The sequence below is a fragment of the Centruroides vittatus genome, unplaced genomic scaffold (genome assembly GCF_030686945.1).
Source record: "Centruroides vittatus isolate TY-2023 unplaced genomic scaffold, ASM3068694v2 contig_726, whole genome shotgun sequence".
In the NCBI taxonomy this organism is placed as follows: Eukaryota; Metazoa; Arthropoda; class Arachnida; order Scorpiones; family Buthidae; genus Centruroides; species Centruroides vittatus.
Window position 1 is genome coordinate 856,425 of NW_027122463.1, and position 23,681 is coordinate 880,105.

The 23,681-nt window shown below is 28.3% G+C and overlaps 1 protein-coding gene across 1 annotated transcript in view; it reads left to right on the plus strand.

The window, feature by feature from the left end:
- The window catches only part of crb (crumbs), a 59,435-nt gene extending 36,387 nt beyond the window's left edge, over positions 1-23,048 (plus strand). Inside the window, exons 12-22 of the mRNA XM_067277012.1 lie at positions 1,135-2,501; positions 7,269-7,603; positions 7,690-7,944; positions 9,251-9,438; positions 11,673-11,791; positions 13,937-14,657; positions 16,855-16,981; positions 19,905-19,985; positions 20,058-20,310; positions 20,386-20,645; positions 20,756-23,048. Of these exons, the coding sequence (XP_067133113.1) occupies positions 1,135-2,501; positions 7,269-7,603; positions 7,690-7,944; positions 9,251-9,438; positions 11,673-11,791; positions 13,937-14,657; positions 16,855-16,981; positions 19,905-19,985; positions 20,058-20,310; positions 20,386-20,645; positions 20,756-20,968 (3,919 nt within the window). The 3' untranslated portion in view covers positions 20,969-23,048. The remainder of the gene's footprint in view (positions 1-1,134; positions 2,502-7,268; positions 7,604-7,689; positions 7,945-9,250; positions 9,439-11,672; positions 11,792-13,936; positions 14,658-16,854; positions 16,982-19,904; positions 19,986-20,057; positions 20,311-20,385; positions 20,646-20,755) is intronic.
- The last annotated feature ends 633 nt before the right edge of the window (positions 23,049-23,681 follow it).

Consider the following 23,681-nt stretch of genomic DNA (forward strand, 5'->3'; position numbering starts at 1 on the left):
AGTTTCGAACATTTTGAAATTCGAACTATTTAACAAGTTTGGAATTAAGAACATGGATTTGAAATAACGTAATAAATTGATATATGCAAAAAATAGACTGGTGTCTCTGATGGTCCCACATTAATAAGAAAACATCTCCACAAGGGAATAATAAGCGTTGATTGTGGCTATGGTTTGTATTGCTCCTTACATGCATATCCCCAAGCATATGATATCGAGTTACTATCCTTGAAATTAATATGCTTTCCCATTTGGCTAGTTATGTATATCTCCAGGGTCTCTAGGCTCTAATGTGGTCAGTCTGGAACGATTTTTTTATAAACCTGGTGTTTTGTAGGTCGGCCTGCACCTCAGGGTCAGTTGTGTAGGTGGACATGGCTGTGGTGTGGTGTTTTTAATCAATATTATACTTGTGTTCCATGATAAGGGACCTGAGGTTCCAGAGAGATTTTGTCTACATAGGGTTGACCAAACGATTGGTACATAAAAGGATCATGGATCACAAGTACGATATCAATAAGAAAAGATACACCATTGCCTTGTCCACCTCCACAACTGACTCTGAGGTGCAGGCCAACCCACAAAACACTAGGCTTATAAAAAGATCATTCCAGACTGACCACATTAGGGCCCAGAGACCCTGGAGATATACATAACTAGCCAGATAGGGAAGTGTATTAATTTCAAAGACAGTAACTAGATATCATATGCTTGGAGATATGCATGTGAGAAGTAATACCAACCATAGCCACAATCAATGCTTATTATTTCCCTGTGGAGATGGTCCCACATTAATAAGAAACATCGGGGACATCAGTCTATTTTTTGTGTATATTAATTTATTATATTATTTCAAATCCATGTTCTTAATTCCAAACTTATTACATACTTTGAATTTCAAAACATTCAAACCTTAGCATTCCATAATTGGAACTCTATTGACCCAAGAATCTGAAGCAGATCTTGGATAAGATCAAAAACGTTTGTTCATTTCATCTATTATATCTTACCAGAAGTAAAAGTTTAGCAGTGGTATATGCATATACTAGTAATTAGTCTAGAAGTTTGGATTATTTAATTGTTAATTTTCTTCATATACACAAATTTTGAAATAATTATTTCCAAACTTTTCAGGTTTTCTTGCAATTGCTCTGAAACAGGCTATACTGGAAGTTTGTGTGAAATAAATATTGATGATTGTGAATCTTCTCCTTGTCAGCATGGTGCAACTTGTATAGATGAAATAAAAAATTATCATTGTAATTGTTATCCTGGCTTTAATGGCAGAAACTGTGAGATTGATTTTCCTGATTGTGATCCTAATCCTTGTTATAACAGTGCACTTTGCCTTGAAAATTCTAATCAAACGCTTTATGAAACAAATTATCTTGGCTTTTTTTCTGGATTTTCTTATGAAAATGCTAGTGGATATCGCTGTTTTTGTCCTCAAGGATTCACTGGTCAAAATTGTGAAGTTGATATAAATGAATGTGAAGATAATAAATGTGTAAATGGAACTTGCATTGATGAAGTTAATGGTTATCACTGTCAGTGCTTACCTGGTTTCGAAGGAATGTATTGTGATGTTGAAATAAATGAATGTTTGAAATTCTCACCGTGCAAAAATGATGCTGTCTGCACTGATCTTATTGCTGACTACAAATGTGAATGTCCTTCTAGATATGGTGGAAAGAATTGTGATATTGAATTACTTGGCTGTATTAATAATAAATGTGAAAATGATGCTAAATGTATTGCATATCTTGATGATGATAACAATCATAAATATTTGTGTGAATGTCCATTGGGATTTTATGGAAATTTTTGTAATATTATAACAACTGTGTCATTTGAGTCACTTAAGCAATTTAGTACAGTTGCAAGAGCAAATATTCCAACATATTGGAAATTACCAGTTACTGTAAATGACACAATAATGTCTTATAACCTAACATTTCAATTTAGAACAACATTACCAACAGGTTTACTTGCTAAAATATCAACTGATCATGCATCTTACATTGTTTATTTAAATAATGGTGCAATACAACTTGATATATATAATAATACTCATTATTTTAATAGTTTATTCATTGCCAATATGTATATTAATGATGCCAAATGGAAGAATGTAACAGTAAGTTTAACTCCTTCAGTTATTATATTTAACGTAAATGATGATGAAGAACAACTTGCCTTTAAGAATTCTTTAAATTTTCATTCAATAATTCTTGGAGGTCAGATGCCAGGAATAATTCAATCACCAAATAATTCATCAGATATACCAAATTTTATTGGTTGCATTAGAGAAGTGAAACTCAATGACAGAATTTTCATACCAGATGATAAAAGTTATGATTTATCAGGTGGAAAAATTGGCTGCATTCGATCAAAACAATGTTATGAAGATACATGCGAAAATAACGGTCTGTGCAGTGACAAGTGGAATGTATACTTCTGTAAATGTCAACGATCATTTTTTGGAGTTAGATGCAAATACAGTGAGTAAATTTTTAAAATTTTTATTGAATTTTATTTTTCTTATTGAAAATAAGTATATTTTATTCAAAACATGTAAGATATGTTTATAATAAGTTCTTGTTATTTAGACAAATTTTAAAATTTGTTTAAATTTTTACTCAACTCCAAGAGACGTATTTGTAAATTTTTACTTCTTTGTTCGGAGCAAGGATCTGAAAATGGAATTGATAATTGTATTCAGTGAAACTTACATAGTTGTTTTTTCAGTAGCCACACTCAACAAGAAGTACTCTTAAGAAATTGGACTGAAGAGGAACAAAAAAGTGCTCAAAATGCATATCCCTGTATGAAAGAATATCTCTTGTTGAGTGTGGCTTTTAGTAGAAACTAAGTTTCTACTAAAAGCCACACTCAACAAGAAGTTTCATTGGATATACAAGTAAAAGGAAGTGAGTGGAAAAAGAAACTGGGATTGATAAGCATCTCTTTATCCTTAATAAATTTTTATGATTTTTTCACATATTGAATGTATCTTATTTGTCTTGAATATTAAAAGCTTAAGAAGTTTGAAAAATCATAAAACTAAAAGTGCAATTTTTAAAAAATTTCTAAAAATACAATAGACAAAACCTTTAAAAACTATCATTAAAAACAAGAACACTGAAGACTAACAACTTTGATATTTTTCAATGACACTTTGCTCTTTGAAAATGTTTGGTGCACAATATCACATGCTTTTAATGAAATTATGTTTTAAAAAGTTGTTGTATGTTTACAGATTTTAAATTAGGAGTTTGAATATCCATACTATAATATATTTTTTTTTAAATCTTAGTTCTAAACTAATTGATCTTCAGCATGGCTAACAACTCTATTATTTTATTTTATATTTAAAGACAAACACTAAAAGAGATTTTAGGAGCCAGAGGTAATTTATTTGACTAACATTTTAAGAATATAATCAAGACAAAACAAATAGATACTCAGCATAAGAATACTAAGTATAAAACAGAACAAACAGAATGCATTAAATATGTTGATTTAAATTCAAAACAAACTGTGGTACTAAACATAGATAAATTTCAAATCAAATTAAACATCAAAACAAAATCAAATATATATTTAAAGTGATCTAATGATGAGATGATTTTATCTCAAAAATGTTACTAAAATAAATAATTTCTGGCTTTCAGAAACTCAGCATTTTTGTCTTTGAATATAAAATACAATATATTTTATTGCATCAAATATATTTTTGTTATATATTCTACATAAATTTTTAAAATGTAATTTATTTTTAAACAAACATTACTTAATCAATCAATAATTCAAAACTTTTCTTTATTATATTTTATATATTATGAGTGAACATTTTTGAGAATTTATATAGGGTTGAATTGAAAGTTTGTTCAGTTTTTAAAGAGAAATAAAATAAACTATTTTATAATATCAATAAATAAAAACTTTAATCCATGATGCATTTACCCTTCTGTTCAATAACCTTACACCATCTGATGGGTAACTTTTTAATTACATTTGTGTAGAATTGGGTGGGTTTCTGATTGAAGAAATTATCAATGTGATTTTTTATATCTTTAAAGATTGAAATTCTATACCATTTAAATTATTCTGCAATGAACAAAAAAGACACTAGTGTAAGGTAGCAATGTCCAGAGAATATGCAGTGTGGCTCAAAGCATCTCTGTCAAAGTCTAAAGGTTTTTGGTTCATGTTCATTATGTTTTTGGATATGTGCATTATCTTGATGGAATATCACTCCCATTGATTTGCAAGTTTTGAATGTTTTTCAAGCACTACAGCCTTCAGTTTCTCCAGTTGGAGACAATATTTATTGGAATTAATTGTTTGGTTGTTGGGTAAAATCTCATAATAAACAACCCTCTTTCAAACCCACCAAACTGAAATCAGTGCTTTTCTGAGATGCAAACCAGCTTTAGGTTGCATCAATGGCAGATCACCTGGCTTATTCCAAGAACTCTTGCATTGATTACTGTTCTAAACAATCCATTTTTCATCACTTGTTATTAATCACTTTAAAAATGGATCATCATCATTGCATTTTAAAAATGAATCACAAACAAACACACACAGTAAGATTTTGTTCACTTAACTGATGGGGAATCCAAACATCATAATGGGAAGTGTATCCAAGGCTAGCCAAATGTCTGACAACACACATTTTGGATATTTTTAAGATGCCAGCTATCTCGTGTTGTTCTATGTCAATCATTTTGGATTAAAGCCATTATGGACTCATATTCTATGGTTGAGGGCTGTCCTTCCTGACCAAGAGAAAAATCTTCTGCCCTAAATTTCACAAACCATTTCTGGCATGTTTAATCAGTAACTGCATTCTTCCCATGTACAGCACATTTTTTTTTTTGAGTTTTTGTTGCATTTTTTCCATTTCAGAAATAATAGAGCATATGTTGAAATTACATCATCTTATCTTTTAATGTGTATTTTCTTAAAAGATAACAGAATTTAAGAAATAACTGTAACTAGACTTATATATTAAATATGCAAATATATGTAATGCCTACCTAAACAAGTTAAAGCTTGGTAAACATGACAGAAAGACACAAACAAGCGATTATGTAAATACTCGAACAAACTTTCATTTCAACCCTGTAGTTATTGATCTTAGATGTAACTTAATATTTGTTGATTTTTTAAAAAACTTGACTATCATACTTCAGACATTTTGAAATCTTTATTTATAGAAAGTCTCTGATGCAGGTGAATGAATTACTTCCCAACCCTATGTGTATATCAGTTTTTTTATGTAACTTGGAGCCATGTTTTATTACATGCCTTACAAATGCAGCAGCTAGCATATGTAACTTACATAAACTAAGGAAAATAGACCATACAGACAGCTTTGAATTTCCACAGGCCACAGTTTAGCATGTTTTCTCACAATTGGTAGTGTTTTATATTATTGGTTTGTTTTGTAAAATTTTGTAGATTTGTTTTTTGCACTCATCAGAAATTGTTTTATGTAAGTCTAAATCTACATATGTTGAATTACATAAAACAATCCATCTCTACTTATTTTCTGTAGGATTTTTTAAATTTTTCGGGTTTCATTTTCTTTAAATGAACTACCTAATTTTATAGTATAATTTATTCCTTAGAATAATGGTTAATTTTATTTTATTATCCTGCCTGGAAAGTATTTTTTAATATGCATTGATCTAGGAAAATAAAATCTCTATAAATACATTATAAAACTACAAAAATATATAGCTGTAATTAAAATTAATATCTGAGTCTTATTATTTTTACTTCTATTTAGCTTTATACAAAAGCTTTGTGCTTTTAGTGTGGCATTAGTTCTGTCACTAAAAAAATAAATAAAACAATTTAGTCTTGTTGACTATCGTAATTTCCTGTAGATAATTCATGTGTAACCCATGCCAGCAAATATCCCAAAGAAAAAGTAGATAGAATGGAAATAAAACTTTTATACTACTCAGTCTCAGCAGTATTCATCAAAACATGACAATTTTTAGTATACAGTTTAGAAGATCTTGTGTCAAACATTTCTTCTTCTGTTTTTTCATTTAATTTATGTAGCAATTTACTATAGATGCAATTATAATATAACTGAAATGGAATATTTGAGAGAGAATGCTTCATACGTGATAAAAATACAAATGACTGCTGACTAGTTATAATATTTTTATCGTTTTATTTCATTTCCATTTTTACCAAAAGATTATAACAGTAAATGCTAAAATAATATAAAGAAAAATTAAGTAGGAAAAGATTTTAGTGTCGATAATATTTGTAAAATACTTGATATTTGGAATCAAGACAAGTTCAAGATGGTAGTGTGATGGTGTGATTATGATTGCCCTAATGGATAAAGAATAAGTTGTAAATAAAGTAATTACCATTGATATTGTTGTTAATTTTACTAAGAAAGTTGCACACAATTAATATTTAACCAATGGATTTGATGGTTAATCAAGAAGCTTTTATTTTCTGTAACAACAGCAAAATTAAGAATTAATATTTGAATCATTATGTAGAGAGGACCAATCTACTATAAAGTTATCAACTATAAAGTTCAAGATACAAATTTGAGTGTCTACTATCAATTAAAACTTGAATTAGCTTACAGAAAATGAATGGATGCTAACTGAAGATAAGGCAAGAAAGACGTGTGTGCAGTTGTGGTTTTTTAAAAATACCACTAGTACGTTTAGACAAATGAAAATCTGTTGAATGAGTTTATAATTGCAAGTTAAAATTGACAGATAAATTATTAAATTATCATATAATTTAAATCTGCTTTCAAATTGACTTTTAATCACATAATCTGTGAGTTATTTGCATGAAATTATGGTACATAAAATTTAAATTTTAAGAATATTGAATGTTTCTTTGACATTTTTTGTCTAAAATGATAGAATATTGTCAAAAACTTTTCAAAAAAGAAATTTGATATTAGAAGTGATTAAATAAAACATTCAATTAATTTTATATTAAGAAAAATAATCATGAATTTGGTATTTATTTTTCCTTTCTATGTTGTTTCTTGAATACAATCAATTATATGCAAATCTTAGTTATCTTTTGCAGTTATACTAAAATACATAATATAAAAGTTGAAGTTTTATTAGTTCAAAATTCCTGTTATAATTTTGTGTATTAACAAAGAAGAAATAATTTTTATAATTAAAAAATAATAAAATATTACTTTATATAAGAGTTATAATGTTTTAATAATAATTTAAATTTGAAATTTATTATTATAGGTTACTCTCCCGCAACGTTCAGTCCTAACAATTCTCGTGGTTGTGCTAGTCTCCAAATTAATGAGAACGATACCAAATCTATGGAATATCAAGTTAATGTGAGCCTTATATTTAGAACCAGAAAGGATGACGGATTATTATTTCATTTAGGTTCTTCTCAATCAAATTCGTCATACTTTGTAACCAATTCTTTGGACGAGACGCAAAATTCTTATTTAGAAGCCTTCCTTAAAAGTAGCCATCTTCATATTACATTAAAAGTTAAAGGTATTCCTTCGAAAAATATTATTACTATTCCGAGGAAATTTGATGACGGTGAATATTATTTATTACAAGTAAGTCGATACATTATTTTTCAAAGTAACTTTTGATGTTATTTATCACTAACAAAATTAAATGTTTAATGAAAATTTTGTTTTAGATTGTTAGGAATAGCTCAGCATTAGTTGCTTACATAAATGACACACAAAGTGGAGAAGTTGTCTTTATTAATGAAACTGCACGTCTTGAAGCTAATATTCTGTATATTGGATCATATTCTAATTGTCGAAGACAGAAACGTGAAGTTTTTGATACAACTAATGATTTAACTACAATTCATTCGAGAGATAATGGCTTTAGTATATATTCTGGTACTAATACAGGATTTTTTAAAGGAATAATTAGTGACATGAGGGTAAATATTTAACAATTTATGATTATTTTAAATGTAGTAATACAGTTAACACATGTACAGTACTTATTATATTTATTAATCATGTGATTTTTCTGTTTTTGTTCTAAGCAATAATTTTTATTTGTGATTTGAAATTTATATTTTATGAAGCGTTTTCCTGTTTTTAAGCTTAACTGTCTAACTTCTACCAAATTATTTGGTAATTATTTAGCCTGAATAGTTTAATAAAGGAATCTAGCTGTTTTGTTTGATATTTGAAGTAATTAAAACAAGTAACAGTTGTAATATTTACATAAATTCAGTAAATAATTCCATTTTTCACAAATTATCAATAAAATTGTATAGAAATAATATTTTATTCTAATGAAAATGTATTAAAAATAATAACAATTTTTGAATGGAATTTAAAAATTAACAATATTTTATAATTTGAAGATTTTAACATACAATGTTGCAATCTTAGGCTGCGACTCCACTAGCATAAAAACAGCCATAAAACCCCTCGCCATAAAAGCTTTTAATCACGTGACCATGATATTTTACATTTGAGCAGGTCGTAAAACCAACGTAAAAGCGAGTTGAGCAGTGTTCAACTTTTGAAGCGAATACGGCCGTAAAACTGTACCATCCACCAATCAGAAATCAGTGAAATCTAGGTAATTGTGACACAGTGCAAAAATGGCGGAAAACAAGCTTTTGCGTATGTTCTCTCGTGGCTATTCTAGAATAGATCTGGAAAGAGTTGTCAAAAACATCCGAAAGTATTCATGTATCTACAACAAGAGGTATCCCGATTATAACAATGGATGCCTAAAATGCAATATGGACGGCCAAAGGAAAATCCTTCAATTTACAGGAGTATATTATAAAAAAGCTAAGCTTATAAGTGCTGTATATTATCTTAATAATATGATAATAAAAGTTAATATATGAAAGTAAAGATATTATTTTTACTACATTTGTAATTATAGTACAGAAAAAAGCTTGTAGAATATAATCATTGTCTTTATATCGATATATCATGTATACAACCATACAGGCATAACTTTGACAGCACCATTGCTGTAAAAACTTCACTAGCCAGACCTCCACTGCAATCCAAGCGCAAACGCAACTAGGTCACATGATTAAAAGCTTTTATTGAGAGGGGTTTTACGGCCGTTTTTACGCTAGTGGAGTCGCGGCCTTACTCTATTTTATGTAAGAAAATTCAAATAATTTTAATGTAGAAGAAACTTTAGTATACAGAATTTGATTAACAGTATTTTAATTCATTATTGAACTATATTTGCTATAAAATTTATAGGTGAATGAAAAAGTTGTCGTCTTCTTTGATTTGCCAACTAATTCTTCAGATACAGTTGGATTTCCCGAAACCCTTGGGAAAGTGCGTATGGAAAATGTAATTAAAGGTGTAATATCAGATGATCCATGTGAATTTATTTATCCTTGTGAGAATGGTGGTACTTGTAAAGATATTTGGAATGCTTATCAGTAAGAAAATATTTATTTAAATACTTTTTGACTTTTATTATCAATTGTTTTTGATAAAATTTTTATTTTGTAATTCTGAAACTTGCTTAATAAGATTTTGTGTTTGTAAATTTAATTATCAATAATAAAATAACATTATCTTTAAGAATAATTAATATAATGATACTAATTTATGAAATCTGTTTCAGTAAAGCATTGATTTTGTTTTAACAGTTTAAAATTCCAATTCCATTAATGATAGTAAAATAAAATATAACTCAATTAACAAAACATTCAAGATTTCAAGAAGCTGGAAAATACTTTTTATTAAAGATTAATGTTTTCAGAAGGTTCGTCAGTCTATCATCAGACTGTTGTAGTTTAATGAATGTTCAAATTACAGGAATAACTGATTTAAAAATGCTGCAATTCAAAAGTTCATTAAACTACATCCTTATAATTGAATGATGAACATTCTGAACAGATTAACCATTTATTTAATAGACTATATTTCTTGGTCTCTTGAAAACCTAAGTGGTTGTTTACTAATCAGTTTATTCATGTGGAGTCATCATATCCCCAGTATCATTTAATTAAATTTGTATTAATGGTAAACATATATTCAAAAATATGTTTGATATGTGTCATGATGCAGAGTTTAAAGCATAAAAATAAAAGAAAGACTTTCAATGATTCAATTCTTTACGTGGCATGATATTAAATAATAAAATTAAAAACATTAAATTATGTGTGAATCTATAAAATATTTCCATGCTTTCAGTACTGTGATGCTGTCAGAATTAATGCAACATCCTTTCTTCTCAACTATACTGTATAGATTTTTAATGCTTCAAATGATTGTAAATCATGTTGGTCAAAGACTTTGTGTAAAAGTGAGGCTTCATCTCAGCAGGAAAAACCTCATGTTCAGTGGCAAAATGGACAAGCGCTCTGTTGGAATTCCTCATGGCCATGTCATATTTGTGATCACATATTCTGGCTTGCAAGATCTGTATGTAGATTCTATTTACAACAATCATGTGTTAAACTGTCCATCTTGTAATGGAATAAGGTGCTTTAGCGTCATCCACATTATTCTGTGTGTGACCGGAGGGTCAGTACCTCCTTGGTACCTTGTCAGGACTGACACCACCTTGTCCCAGGTGACACAGAAGCCAAGATGGCATGTTAATTCGATCATGCGAGCGGCCATGTACACAGGTGATCGGATTTGGGATAGAGATGAGATGAGATGAGAGACAGCGAACCGGAAGTGAATCACTTGTGAACTTTAGAAATTGTGTTGATGACGACTGCCTCGCTTGTCATCACTTCCTCCTTTTTATTAAGGGGAGGTGATGACAAGCGAGTTGGGTTTTTCCCATGACTTCGCTAGAATTTTAGTACATCGGGGCCAATAGTTAACCTTTCACTCGTAGGTTCTGGGTGACACATTCAATGTGTCACCTTCAACAAGGAAACAAGTCTGTGGGAAACAGGTTTAATTGTCTTTGACTAAATTTTTCTATTTTGTCTTTCTCTAAATTTTTGGTAGAAAAACAAACGTCAAACAAAAGGTTCCTACGCCACATTCGGCTCTCGCATCTGCATTAGATAAGAGGGGGAAATGTTGGGTTTTCTTTTATATGCTAACATCAATTTAAATCCCTAGCAATCTTACTGTAAAGTTTATGCAGGTATGGTTCAAAACTTAAGACTACACAATTAAAGTCTCCTTTGTTAAATGCATTCTGGTGGTGACTAAATTAGACTGATGTGTGGAAGCCAGAGTATTGATTAAAGAACGACTGTACCCATGTACCCAATGACTGTACTGGTATAAAGGGGAATGTATTGATATGTAGGTTTGTGATAAATTGTAGTTCCTAAGTTTTTATTTATTACACAAATTTTGATCTGTTCAATTAACTGACTGCTATTAGCTTAAGAGATCAGTGGAGCTAAGTTAAAAGAGAAACATTACAGTACATTATGTTTTCACTATTCATTTACTAAATTTTCTGTGTTTTTCAGAGACTTTTCATTATGAAGAAATTCATTTGTAAATTCTGTTTTATTAATGATGGTTTGTTCAGTATAATTAATAGTTCATGTAGATTTAGTTATAATGCCAATTTTAAGTTTTTTTGTGTTGCTATTTAAAGATTAATTTATATTTACATCTGACCTTAATTCATTTCAGAATTCATTATTGCTTAATTTGAATGTTTATTAATTTGCGAAATTATTTACAGATGCGTATGCTCAGAAGATTTCAGAGGTGAAAATTGTTCTGAACGACAACCATGTTCTTTAAATGAAACACAATGCCCTTCAGGTTCAAGATGTCATAATATGAATGAAGGTTATCAATGTAAGTAAATTATGTTATTTGTTATTACAGTGGGTGATCGGTTAATGAACAAATTGGATAATGAATACCTCACAGAACAAACACAAGAAGTGACATAAAATAATGAATACTGATTGGTCTTCCCTTGTCTTCGGGCAACAATTCGATACTTTGGAGTGCGGGAGACATTGACATCAATGCTCAACCCTGTATATACTGATCGGATAGTATTCCTCCAAACTTTGAAACTCTCTCTTGTAATTCCAGCCTTTTATTTTCTGACAGAAACAATTCTTTTATAGTATTCGCGAGACTGTCGGACGGGCACGCATTAAGTTTTGTGTAGGTTTTTATTTTTGAAAGGTGACAGTATAATAGCAAAGGTAGAGAGTGGGCTGAAGATGTCTGATGTTGCTGGGCAGTATGACTTGAACAGGTCTACAGTAGGCTGCAGTTCAATCTTATCTGTATAATTAAGATGATTCAAGCAGCTAAAGGAGTAACAAAAATCACATCTGAGAAATAAAGAACATTGAAGAGCTCATAATGAAACCTGAAACTGATCTAATAACAGAACAACACCAAGAAACTTGGTGAGATATGTTTTTTTCTGAAAAAGAGGATTAATGCCGATATCTGCTATTAAACATCTATTAAAGAAGTGGGAAGACATCAGAACAGTGTCTTAGAATGGCATCCAAACCAGTTTGAAGTTAATAGACTTAGGGATCTCTACAATTACAATACTATTAATTACGTCTGAAAAATCCTGGAGAAGAGAGAATCAACACTGGACAAATTCTTTAACCCCCACAAATGGTAAAAACATGACTAATAAAAATGCACGACTGTGTATATATGTATTTTTACTATTACATATAAATAAATGTAGTAAGAAAGTATATATTTTTTTATTTTTTGGGGTCTCCAGAATGAATTTATCAAATTCCCATAAAAACCTATGGTAAACCAATAATTGGTTAACGAACAATTCGGATAGCGAACAAAGTCTTGGAATGGATTGTGTTTGTTAACCGATCACCCACTGTATTTACTTTGTGTTTCTAGTTTTATCATCACATGTGACAAAAAATCTATTATATGATATAAAGACAATAAATATTACATTGACATGAAGTAGAAAACTAAAACACACAAATTTTTTGTCATTGGAAGATATCAAATTTGATCTTAAGACATATCATATACTATAATTTCATATGGATAATCTGTAGGTTATCTGATTTTAAAAATCAGTTGAAAAATAATTTACTTGCTGATTTTAACTAGCAATTATATGGTTTCAATTATGTAGCAGTTATATCTTTAAACTTAAAAACAACTTAAAATTGATGTAATTAGACAGTCTTACTTAAATTTATATTTTAAAATATGGTAATTTTTTGATAATTCTTTCCCTCAATATAATAATTTTCAGAGAATTGTTTAGATGCTGAATGATTGGTTGTCAGACCTGTGTATACTACTGTAATACAATTTACATTAAAATTTTTTCTGTTTAATTTTTTAAAATTTATTAAATAACTTAAATATTGTATTGAATTTTGTAATGACAGCTGCACAATATGTTGAATTGATAAAAGTCTCTTTAAACCAAACAATTGCTTTAAACGGTAGACTTTCTTACAGCTTATACAGGCATTTAAACACTTTTATTGTTTCACTACATATGCATTTTGGTCCAGTGTTTTTCTTTCTGGTCCCTCCCATTGTTTGTTAAATAAATAAATTTATTTTGTAGCACTGAGGAGGGACCAGAAAGAAAAACACTGGACCAAAATGCATATGTAGTGAAACAATAAAAGTGTTTAAATGCCTGTATAAGCTGTAAGAAAGTCTACCGTTTAAAGCAATTGTTTGGTTTAAAGAGACTTTTATCAATTCAATTAAATATTGTAGTAGAGGAAATTAGTAATATGTGTTTTTCTGTTCCAATATTTTTAAAACTTTGTAGAAATAACCTTATTTGTAATCTGACAATGTTAAGTGAGGAAGGGGATAGTTTTTATAAAAATTCTCATTATAACAATAAATCTCTCTACTACAATATTTATTCAAGTTCTGCTAAATATCACTAGAGAATTGACTGTAATCAATAAAATTTATTTTTTTATATTTTATAATTATTCTGAATTACTTTTTCAGGTGTTTCTTCAGTTGCTTTTCGAGAGAACACATTTATACATTTGAAACCAAAAGACTTAAAATCTGTAGATAATATCACATTTCTCTATAGAACACTGGATGGAGGAAATTTAATGAATATTAGTTATTCCAATGAGAGTTTATTGCTTTCAATCTTGAATAATTCTCTCTTGTTGCAATGGTTAACTTTTGATAACGAAGTTGTTAATATTTCAGAATCTTATGAGAATATTTCAGATGGAAATTGGCATAAAATGACAGTAACTTTTAAAGATAGAGACATTTCACTTCTTATTGATGCTAATTTTACATTGGAAATAAAAAATGATTATGGAAAAAAAATGTTTAATGATATAATATTAGGATCATTTCTTAATAATGATGGTTTTAGAGGATGCATGGATGAAGTCAGATTAAATAATTTGTTGTTACCAGTTTTTAAAACTAAAGAATATCCAAATAATGAATCCAATTTTCAAATAATCAGTAATAAAAATGAGCATATTGGATGCATTCTTTGTTGGGAAGATGAATGTAAACATAATACATCTTGTGAAAATGAAATAGAATCATTTGAATGTAATTGCCGAAAAGGATATGAAGGTCGATATTGCCAAGATGATGAATGTGACAAAAAACCCTGCAAGAATGATGGTGTCTGTTACCATACATATGACGATGGTATTAAGTGCAATTGTTCAAATGATTATACAGGAGACAGGTAAGATCAGTTTAACTGTTTTTAGTTAGTTATTTGTGATATACATGATTAAATAAATTATAAATAATAAATTAAATTTTGCAAAATACAAAAACAAAGTATTCTTTGTGATTTCTACTTAAATTTTTTAAAATTAATTACTAAATAAATAGTAACTTATTATTTTACAAGCCAAGTCATTACTTTCACCAAATACATTGAATAATGTCAGTGGTATTAAATGCTGTAATCATTCAATAAAATTATCATTCAGTAAATAACGTATTGATTAATAATCAGTTTAAATCAAGATTGATTTAAACTGATAATCAATTGACAATTAATTCATATATTAAACATCCCAAAGCCCGATACATAGATACTCAACCAAATGATTAGACTAGATTGAAGCTCGATTGTTTATGGCGATTGTTTGGTTGAGTAGCTTATGATTTTTTGTAGAGGTGGAAAACTTTAAATAAAAAAAGAAAAAAGATCGGTTCAGTTTAGAAAACTATAAACTGGAAATTGTGCCAAATTTTAAATCTCTAGGTATTTATTTTTCTTCACAGGGCACATTTTCCTATCATTTAAATAAAGGTTTATTTGATGCAAGAGCTAAAATCTCTATTTTTAATAAATTATTTATTAAACTTGAAGCATCTTCATTAAATAATTATTTTAGATTATTTAATTTTTTGAATGGACCAAGTGTTTTTTCTGCTTTTCTGCTTTGGGACGATCTTTTAGTGGACAGATTTGAGGGAATACAGTTGTTCTAGTTTAAGCAGGTATTTCATATTAATAGATATGTCTCAGGGCCTGTACTGAGAATGGAATTGAGAAGACCTCTCCTCATATTAATGTATCGATAAATCTGTTTCAGTTTTGGAGGAAACATTGATTTATCAGATGATGATTATCGAAAATTGATATATTGATATTCATGAAGGTCTTGTATATATCGATTTTCGATATATACAAGACTTTCACGGATAAATAATAATTTTTTTGAAGCCATTGCCTGTTATACTTAAAGAACTATTAAATAATATTGGACTGTCCTTCTCTAGTTATATGTATTTTTTTTAAGAGAAAGTTCATTTCTTCTTGATTGTCATAAATGACTAAGATGCTTATATTGGTCACAAGATGTTTATTATTTGTGTGAAAGGGGTTGGGACTCTGGAACTTTTCTTAATGTAATGTGGATTCCTTTGCTATATTTATTATCTAATTTGAGTTACAAAATAAAGTCATTTGCTACACAATTTAGATTAAATAGGTTTTCAATAAACTTAAGTGGTAAAATAATGTCTTATGTGATGGTGAGTATTTTTTTTTGTGGAATGACAGTGATAAATATGAGAAAACACCTTCTTGATTCTTGTAATATTCTTTCAGATATTTGAGCTGCTACACTGACATATGAATTTTGTTATCAAATTTTTATTCAGTGACAGTGTTTGCCATGTTAACATTATATAAATTTTTTGTTTATGTATTAACTTTAATGTAATAATGTTATTTAATCCCCCTTTTTAATAACACCTGTTATATCAAATAATGAAGATTGATTGAATGATTTAAACTGATTATTAATCAGTTGGTTTCATTTCTCGTAAATGAAATAAGAAAGTTTATTCTGGTATTTTGTGAAACCATGTCCTTTTCGTATTTGACATATTAAGCACTAACTTTATAGTGTATTTTGAAGACACATGGCAATTTTCATCTTTATCTTTATTTAGTTGGTACAGTACATCGTTTTTTTCTGTACATGTTTTGGGCTGTTTTCACTCTTCTTCACCCCTCTTCAGGGCAGAAACGGCAATATTCATCAAATAAAATGCAAAGAAATCAACATCAAGACTACAGACACAAAGAGAAAGTACAAGTTGGCTGAAGAGGGTCGAAGACAGCCTGAAACATGTACAGAAAAAACGATGTACCGTACCAACTAAATAAAGATAAAGATGAAAATTGCCATGTGTCTTCAAAATACACTATAAAGTTAGTGCTTAATATGTCAAGAAAGTTTCTATATTTCTATAAAATAATAAAATATAATCAGTTTGGATAACAAAAAATGCCAAATTTTGGATACTTTTTCAGGATTCTATTTGATATAAAAAATAATAATGAAATACTCATTAACAAATTAATAAAATTTTTTGAAACAGAAGTTATATAAAGTTTTAAACTGCTTATTTTTTAGATGTGAAACAAAAGTAGATCATTGCCAAAGTAATCCTTGTCAAAATGGAGGAATATGTTACAATGTGAAATCTGGATTTCAATGTAATTGCACTGAAGATTATGAAGGGACTGTGTGTGAAGTACCAGTAAGTTTTTAAAATATATAAGTCCAAATTTTTTAATTATCAATTTGGAACAATTATAATTTTTAGTATTATTATGTATATCAGAACATTTTAAAAATGAAATTTAAACAATATTTATTTCCTAATTACCAATATATAATAATATCTATTAACTTCAACAACTTTTTACACCTGTCAGGTTATACCTTCATAAAAAAAATACTTTTTAGAAATAAAATATTTTTCTAATACACTTGAACATTACTCTCATTATTGAATATTTGTATTCAAAAACTTTTACGTTGACTATAATTTTATATTGAAATAACTATATTCCATTCTTTTTATGTTTATGATGATGATCTTTCTTTTTGAAAAAAATGTGTGTATGCAATAGAATTACAAATTATCATTTAGGCTATATATTTTTTTTAATCATATTTATCATAAAGCATAGACTGAGGCTTATGGAATGTGATTAATGATTTAACATCTTCCAACCCATTAGAAAAATTTTTGTTGAACCATCAAAGCTAGAATATGATCTGGTATTACCATGTTGGTAAACAATCTCTTAGCTTTGATAAAACTGGAAATTTTTCTTTAGTTGCTATATGTAAATTTTCTAATTGGAAATTTTTGTTAAACATAAATCAAAATTTTGAATTTTACTTATATAAATTATTATATAATACAAAATGAATTTGTCTACTGACTCCTAAACAACCCCTAATAATTTGTCAACCCCCATATTGATTGATTGACCCATTGTATGTACTAGTGACCTTATTGCAACCCCAGATTCAAATAAATGTGAAATTTATGAAAATATGCAAAGATAAACAATAAAAAATTCAAACATTTCTAATACATTAAACTGTAGTTAAAAAATAAAAAAAAATATTTGAGTCTGTACATGGTTAAACTACTGTTAGAAGTTTATAATAAATTCTACATTTCAAATTTATATAATAAAAATTGAATGTATATTACTGTGACATTGTCACAATGCCAGGCTGCAATTTTTAATGATCTTTTAATTTAAAAAGTCACATAACTTCAAAGTCCATATAAAGTTAACAAATACCTCTGGTCCCTGCTAAGCTTTCCATATAGGAAAGCTTAGCAGCCAGATGGAGTTAGATAAGATTTTCATCTATTTAAATTTAAATTATTCTTGAGATTAACAATGGACAGATGACAGTAGGAATATATATGTCTGTAATCTGAAAATTTCAACCCAATAATTATAAAATTTTTGATAAGTTTTCAAGAACTTTATTTGGATTGTTACTAAAAATTCACTGATTGAAATTTAAATTAATAGAACAACTTAAGGAAATATTATTGGGTTGATGCAAAAGTTTCTGGAATTTTCTATACTCATCAACATATCTTTGTATATGTATATAAAATATATATTTTTTTGCATATACATATACAGTCAAACCTGTTTTTATGCGGTGGATAGGGACCGCATAAAAAAAATTGCACGAAACTTCACAAGTGGCTATAAAAAATAGTTTTCGCAACACAATTAAAAAAATATTTTTTTATGTGGTCAATAGGGACCGCATAAAAAAGTCTCACATAGAAAATAACTCAGAACCGTACGAAATAGAATTTATTGACAACAGATGTCAGCACTCGACTGCATCGTCTCGTCTATCGTCTGTTTTACATATTTTTGTCCGGGTGGTGTTTTGTTGACTTAAAAAATAAATTATTTCATTTTTCGCATATTCATGCAATAATATTACTATAATAAGTTTATTTAGCTATAATAAGTCAACGTGAGACATGACAAATCGCACGAGACTAGTCGCCAACTATACTGCACAAATAAAAAATCACACAAAAAAAGACCACATAAAAACAGGTTTGACTGTACAAAAGAAATATATTTTTTTAGACACTGTAGAATATTCAAAATAATTGTCCAACACAAGACATCTAGAAGTTTCTTGTGTATATGTAAATGAAGGGTGTTGAGATCACAATCATAAGTGATTGTATGTCAATACCAACTTTTTAAACATGTCAAGTTTTCTAACTTTCTCATGACTAAATTTGAACATGGATGCTTTATGATTATTAATTTGGTATAAAAGCAGTTGTATGGTAAATTGTTTGGCAAGAATGTCATCTCCAGTTTTACAATGTACAATTGGTTCAGTAAATTGAAAGCTGGGCAATATGAAGTCTTGTGTTAGTGCAAGTTTATGCTGTGTATTTGGTGGGATGTTGACAGACCAATTCATTGAGATGCTTCCATGGAATATCACTATAACTTCCAAACTTTACTGTGCTCGGCTGCTATGTTTCACTGATGCCATTCACACTAAGTGGCCACAGATGAATAGTGTGTGCTTTATCAACACAATGCAAGACCACACATGTCAAGGTTGACTCAGAAGCAGTTGCATGATCTTGGTTGGAATGCTCTCCTTCAACCCTTTAGCAGTCAGATGTTGCACCATCTGACTGTATCTCTTCCATTCCATACAACACTTTTTGGATGTAATGCTGTTTACTGATGATGAGGAGATGAATATTGCACTTGCGGAGTTCTTCAAGTTAAAACAGCCTGAGTTTTATACAGCAGGATGCAGTGATCTGTCTAATTGATGGAAGAAAGTGTTTGAATGTAATGGCAGTTATTTTCTTGAATAAACCATTTTTGTTTTTGAAACTTGTACATCAACCCAAAATTATTATACGTTTTGTGAAACTTTATTCTAGTAAATAATAATTTATATGCATCAAATGATCAGCTGTTTAAAATGTAAGTTATAAGTTTAGTAAATAAGTTATAAGTAAATAAAGAAATTTGTTAATTATGTATTATGAAAAAACTTTTGTTAATCTGTATAATTTTCAAAAAGAATTTTCTTAGACAGCTTTCCAAAAATTATGAGATTTATCAATTTTTATTCTTTATTAGAAAATTAAAGACTGTAGAAGTAATCCTTGTTTGAATGGTGGAACATGTATTAACACAGATGCTGAAATAGATTCTGTAATGGTAGGTTATTTATTTATTTTAAAATACAAAGCTTGAAATATTATAATATTCTATTATTTTTGTTTTTACTAGTTTATTTGCAATTGTCCATCTAATTATACTGGCTTGAAATGTGAAACAGAAAGAGATTTTTGTGAAAGCTTTCCATGTCATAATGGTGGAACATGTCTCTCCAAATTGTCACTGGCTGATTTCAGTTGCATTTGTCCTAATGGTTATAGTGGGAAAATGTGTGAAAATAAGATCAATGAATGTGAGTCAAATCCTTGTCAAAATGGAAAATGTGAAGATGGGATTGGAATGTACTATTGTCATTGTTATTACGGTAAATCATGCTGAAATATGAAATTTTTATGATGATGATTATCTTTATATATAATGAATTCTTTTGGTTTTTTAGGCTATAAAGGAGTTCATTGTGAAAACAGAATTATTAAATGTAATGAAAAGCAGGATTTGTGTAATAATGGATCTTGTGAAGATCAAAATGAATCTTACAGATGCTTGTGTAAAAATGGGTTTCATGGAAATCACTGCAGTTTAGTTGATAAGTGTAAAGAGAAAAATCCTTGTGATGCAAATGAAAGATGTATACCAATTGGTAATGAAGATGAAAATTATTCTGATTATGAATGCAAATGTGAAGATGGTCCTTGCACTGTAAGCATTTTTACTTCTTATATATTACAATATAATAATAAAGCATAAATGTCATTGTTTACATTAAAAGTAATGAACAACTTGCAATAAAATTTATTATTTTTATCTAGGGTGCTGAAGTCGATTGGGCTATAGTCGTAGGAATCACGGTTGGTTGCGCTTTCCTCCTTTGTATTCTGATTGCAATCATTATGTTTTTGAGAGTCGCAAAAAAGAAGCGTGCGACACGCGGTACTTACAGTCCCAGTAGACAAGAAATGTATGGCTCGAGAGTCGAAATGAATCACGTAATGAAACCACCTCCAGAAGAAAGACTCATTTAGAAAATCCTGTTAAATATTATTTGTATTACACATTCCAGCCAAAGAAGTCGTGGGATTAATCCATAATAACAAAATTTTCACCAATCCATCCATTAGTTATTGTGGAATTCTAAATTTCCTCTGATTTTCAATGTTTCATTTTTGCAGAATTTATATAAGTATTTTATGAAAAGTTAATATTTGTCTAACCAAAGATTTCTATTCTATTATCAAAAAATGCAAATAAACAATGGATAGAGATCTAATTTTATATATATAGAGAGAGAAATATATTATTTATAAATGATAGTCATATATTAAAGTACTTAAATCATCACTAACTATAAAATTAAATATTTTTTTAAAAGTCTTGACTTCCTTTATAATGTTAAATAAGAGTGAATATTTCCAAAATTCTTAATATTTTTTTTTTATAATCTATATTATCAACACTTGGTGTTATCAAATATAATGTGTCATACTTAATTATGTCCAATATCATTTTTAATAAGATAATTTTATTGAATTTTAATATATGTAAGTTAGTTATTATTTGCATTTTAAAATTCTGTAAAAAAAGTATTAAATATCTTTAAAATACACTGGTATTAAAATTAAATTACCAGTTGAAGAACAAAAAAATTAGAAAAATATTATAAATTACACTTTTGAAATCTTGTTTGTTAATAATATATATATATATTATTTTTTTAATATAAATTTAAAAATTCTTTACAAAAAATTCTCTAAAGTTAATGCAGTTTCTTCCCGTTTTCCTTCGAAGCAGTATCAGTTCTAGGCACAGTCGAACTGTGCAGTTGCACAGGATGCCGAGAGAAGATGGGCACAAAACTTACACTATTTATACATTAACAAGCCCTGGGCATACCAAAACTTTGTGGAGTGTTGCTAGAAATAGTACTGCTTCTAAGTTTATTTTTCAGAAATAAGAAATATAAATTTAATAATTTTTGAAGTAAATTACATAATGTTAAATAAATAAAACAATAAATTTAAACTGTTGTTAACTAGCATCTTACGTCAAGGAGTATTGAGTTAATTTTTATCCTAATTATATTATTGTTGCAATATATTCTACATATCTGTCTTAATTATTAAATTATTTAATTACCTGTTAATGTACAAAAAATATTATTAACTCTGCATTGATACAAAATAATCATTGTCAAAAGCTTTATTGATGAAGTAGATTGCTGTTAATATTTATTTTAAATACCAGTGTTTTTTTAATTGATAATTTTAAAATCCTAATTAAATAATTAAGATATTGGCATAAATATTTAATGAGTACTTTGAAATTTGTATTATTGATGATTACATTTGAAAAAGGAATAAGTTAATGTCATTCGAATGGTTGTACAGTTGATAATTTGGTATTGTTACGAATTAAAAAGATTTTATTTCATTTAAAATTTATAATTCTATTAATAGATTACTTAATTATATATATGTATAAAATATATATATATTATATATATTACATATATTACAAAAATTGTATTATACAAATGTGGCATAATATAATTTATATATACATCATTGCCTACTGGCCTGGTAATGATTGTCTCCAGAGACTTATTTATAATTTACGATTTGCATTCTTGGTTATTGAAATTTCTATTTAATTACTGTCATAATCATAACTGAGTACCAATGAAAGAGAAAGTCCATATGATTTACTCAAAAGGTGTGTTTAAAATATCTCAATATTAATTATATTACATTCCTTTTTTTTTAATTTTGTATTTGCAGTTCGTTTTTATGATTATAATCATGTTCTGTTAATGTTTAGTTTATTAATCATGTATGAGAATTGATTAATGGTGCTAAAGTTTACATTCCAGTATATTGTTTTTTTGTAGGATTTACAAATTTTTTTTGTTCAGACCAATTTTGTATTGTTATTAAAAGCATTCCCAACAATGTTGTGATATTATTGAAACAATTAATTCCGTCCATAAAGATTAACAGATTAATATTCTTTTTTGAACAATTTTTTAATCGATATTTGTAATCATGTCATATACTGATGTTTGCAAATTGTACAAAAGTTGAAAAATAAAATTCATAATTTAAAATATGTATTAAATTAGTCCATTTCTCACATCATATGAAGTCAAACTTTTCAACAACAGTCATTTTGGCAGGAAATTTCTCTCTCCCTTTTTATTTAAACAAAAATGCATTGAAAATAACCTCCAAACAATGGTATTTTTTAATGTTCCCTTCATTACTGGGAGGTGTTGACTGCTAACTAATTTTTAATGTTGTTCAACAAATTCGTGCCTTCCTGAAACTACCATCTGATGTACTGTACTGTAAGTTAACGTTCTACAAACGTCTAATATAATTATAAAAGATTTTATATACGTTTTTTCAGTTCTAAAATCTATTTATTAATTGATTTTATTTAAATCTTGTACAGAATCACGTGTCTTATTCATTCAATTGAATAGAACTGTGGTTGTATAATCGCGTAACCTTCTGCATGCCATTTTGACAAGTGTGCTCTCCTGATCCCGGAAGGAAATACAAAGGATACGAGAGGTAAGCAATCGAAATTAATTTAAAAATTATTTTAAATAAATTGTATCGATCATTTACTACTTGTCAAATGTTAGAAAAGCAAAACAAAGGAACAAAAGAGAAAATATGATTTAAATTTATCGTTTTAGTACAAAGGTTTGTTTAATAAGATAAATTACCGTTCATA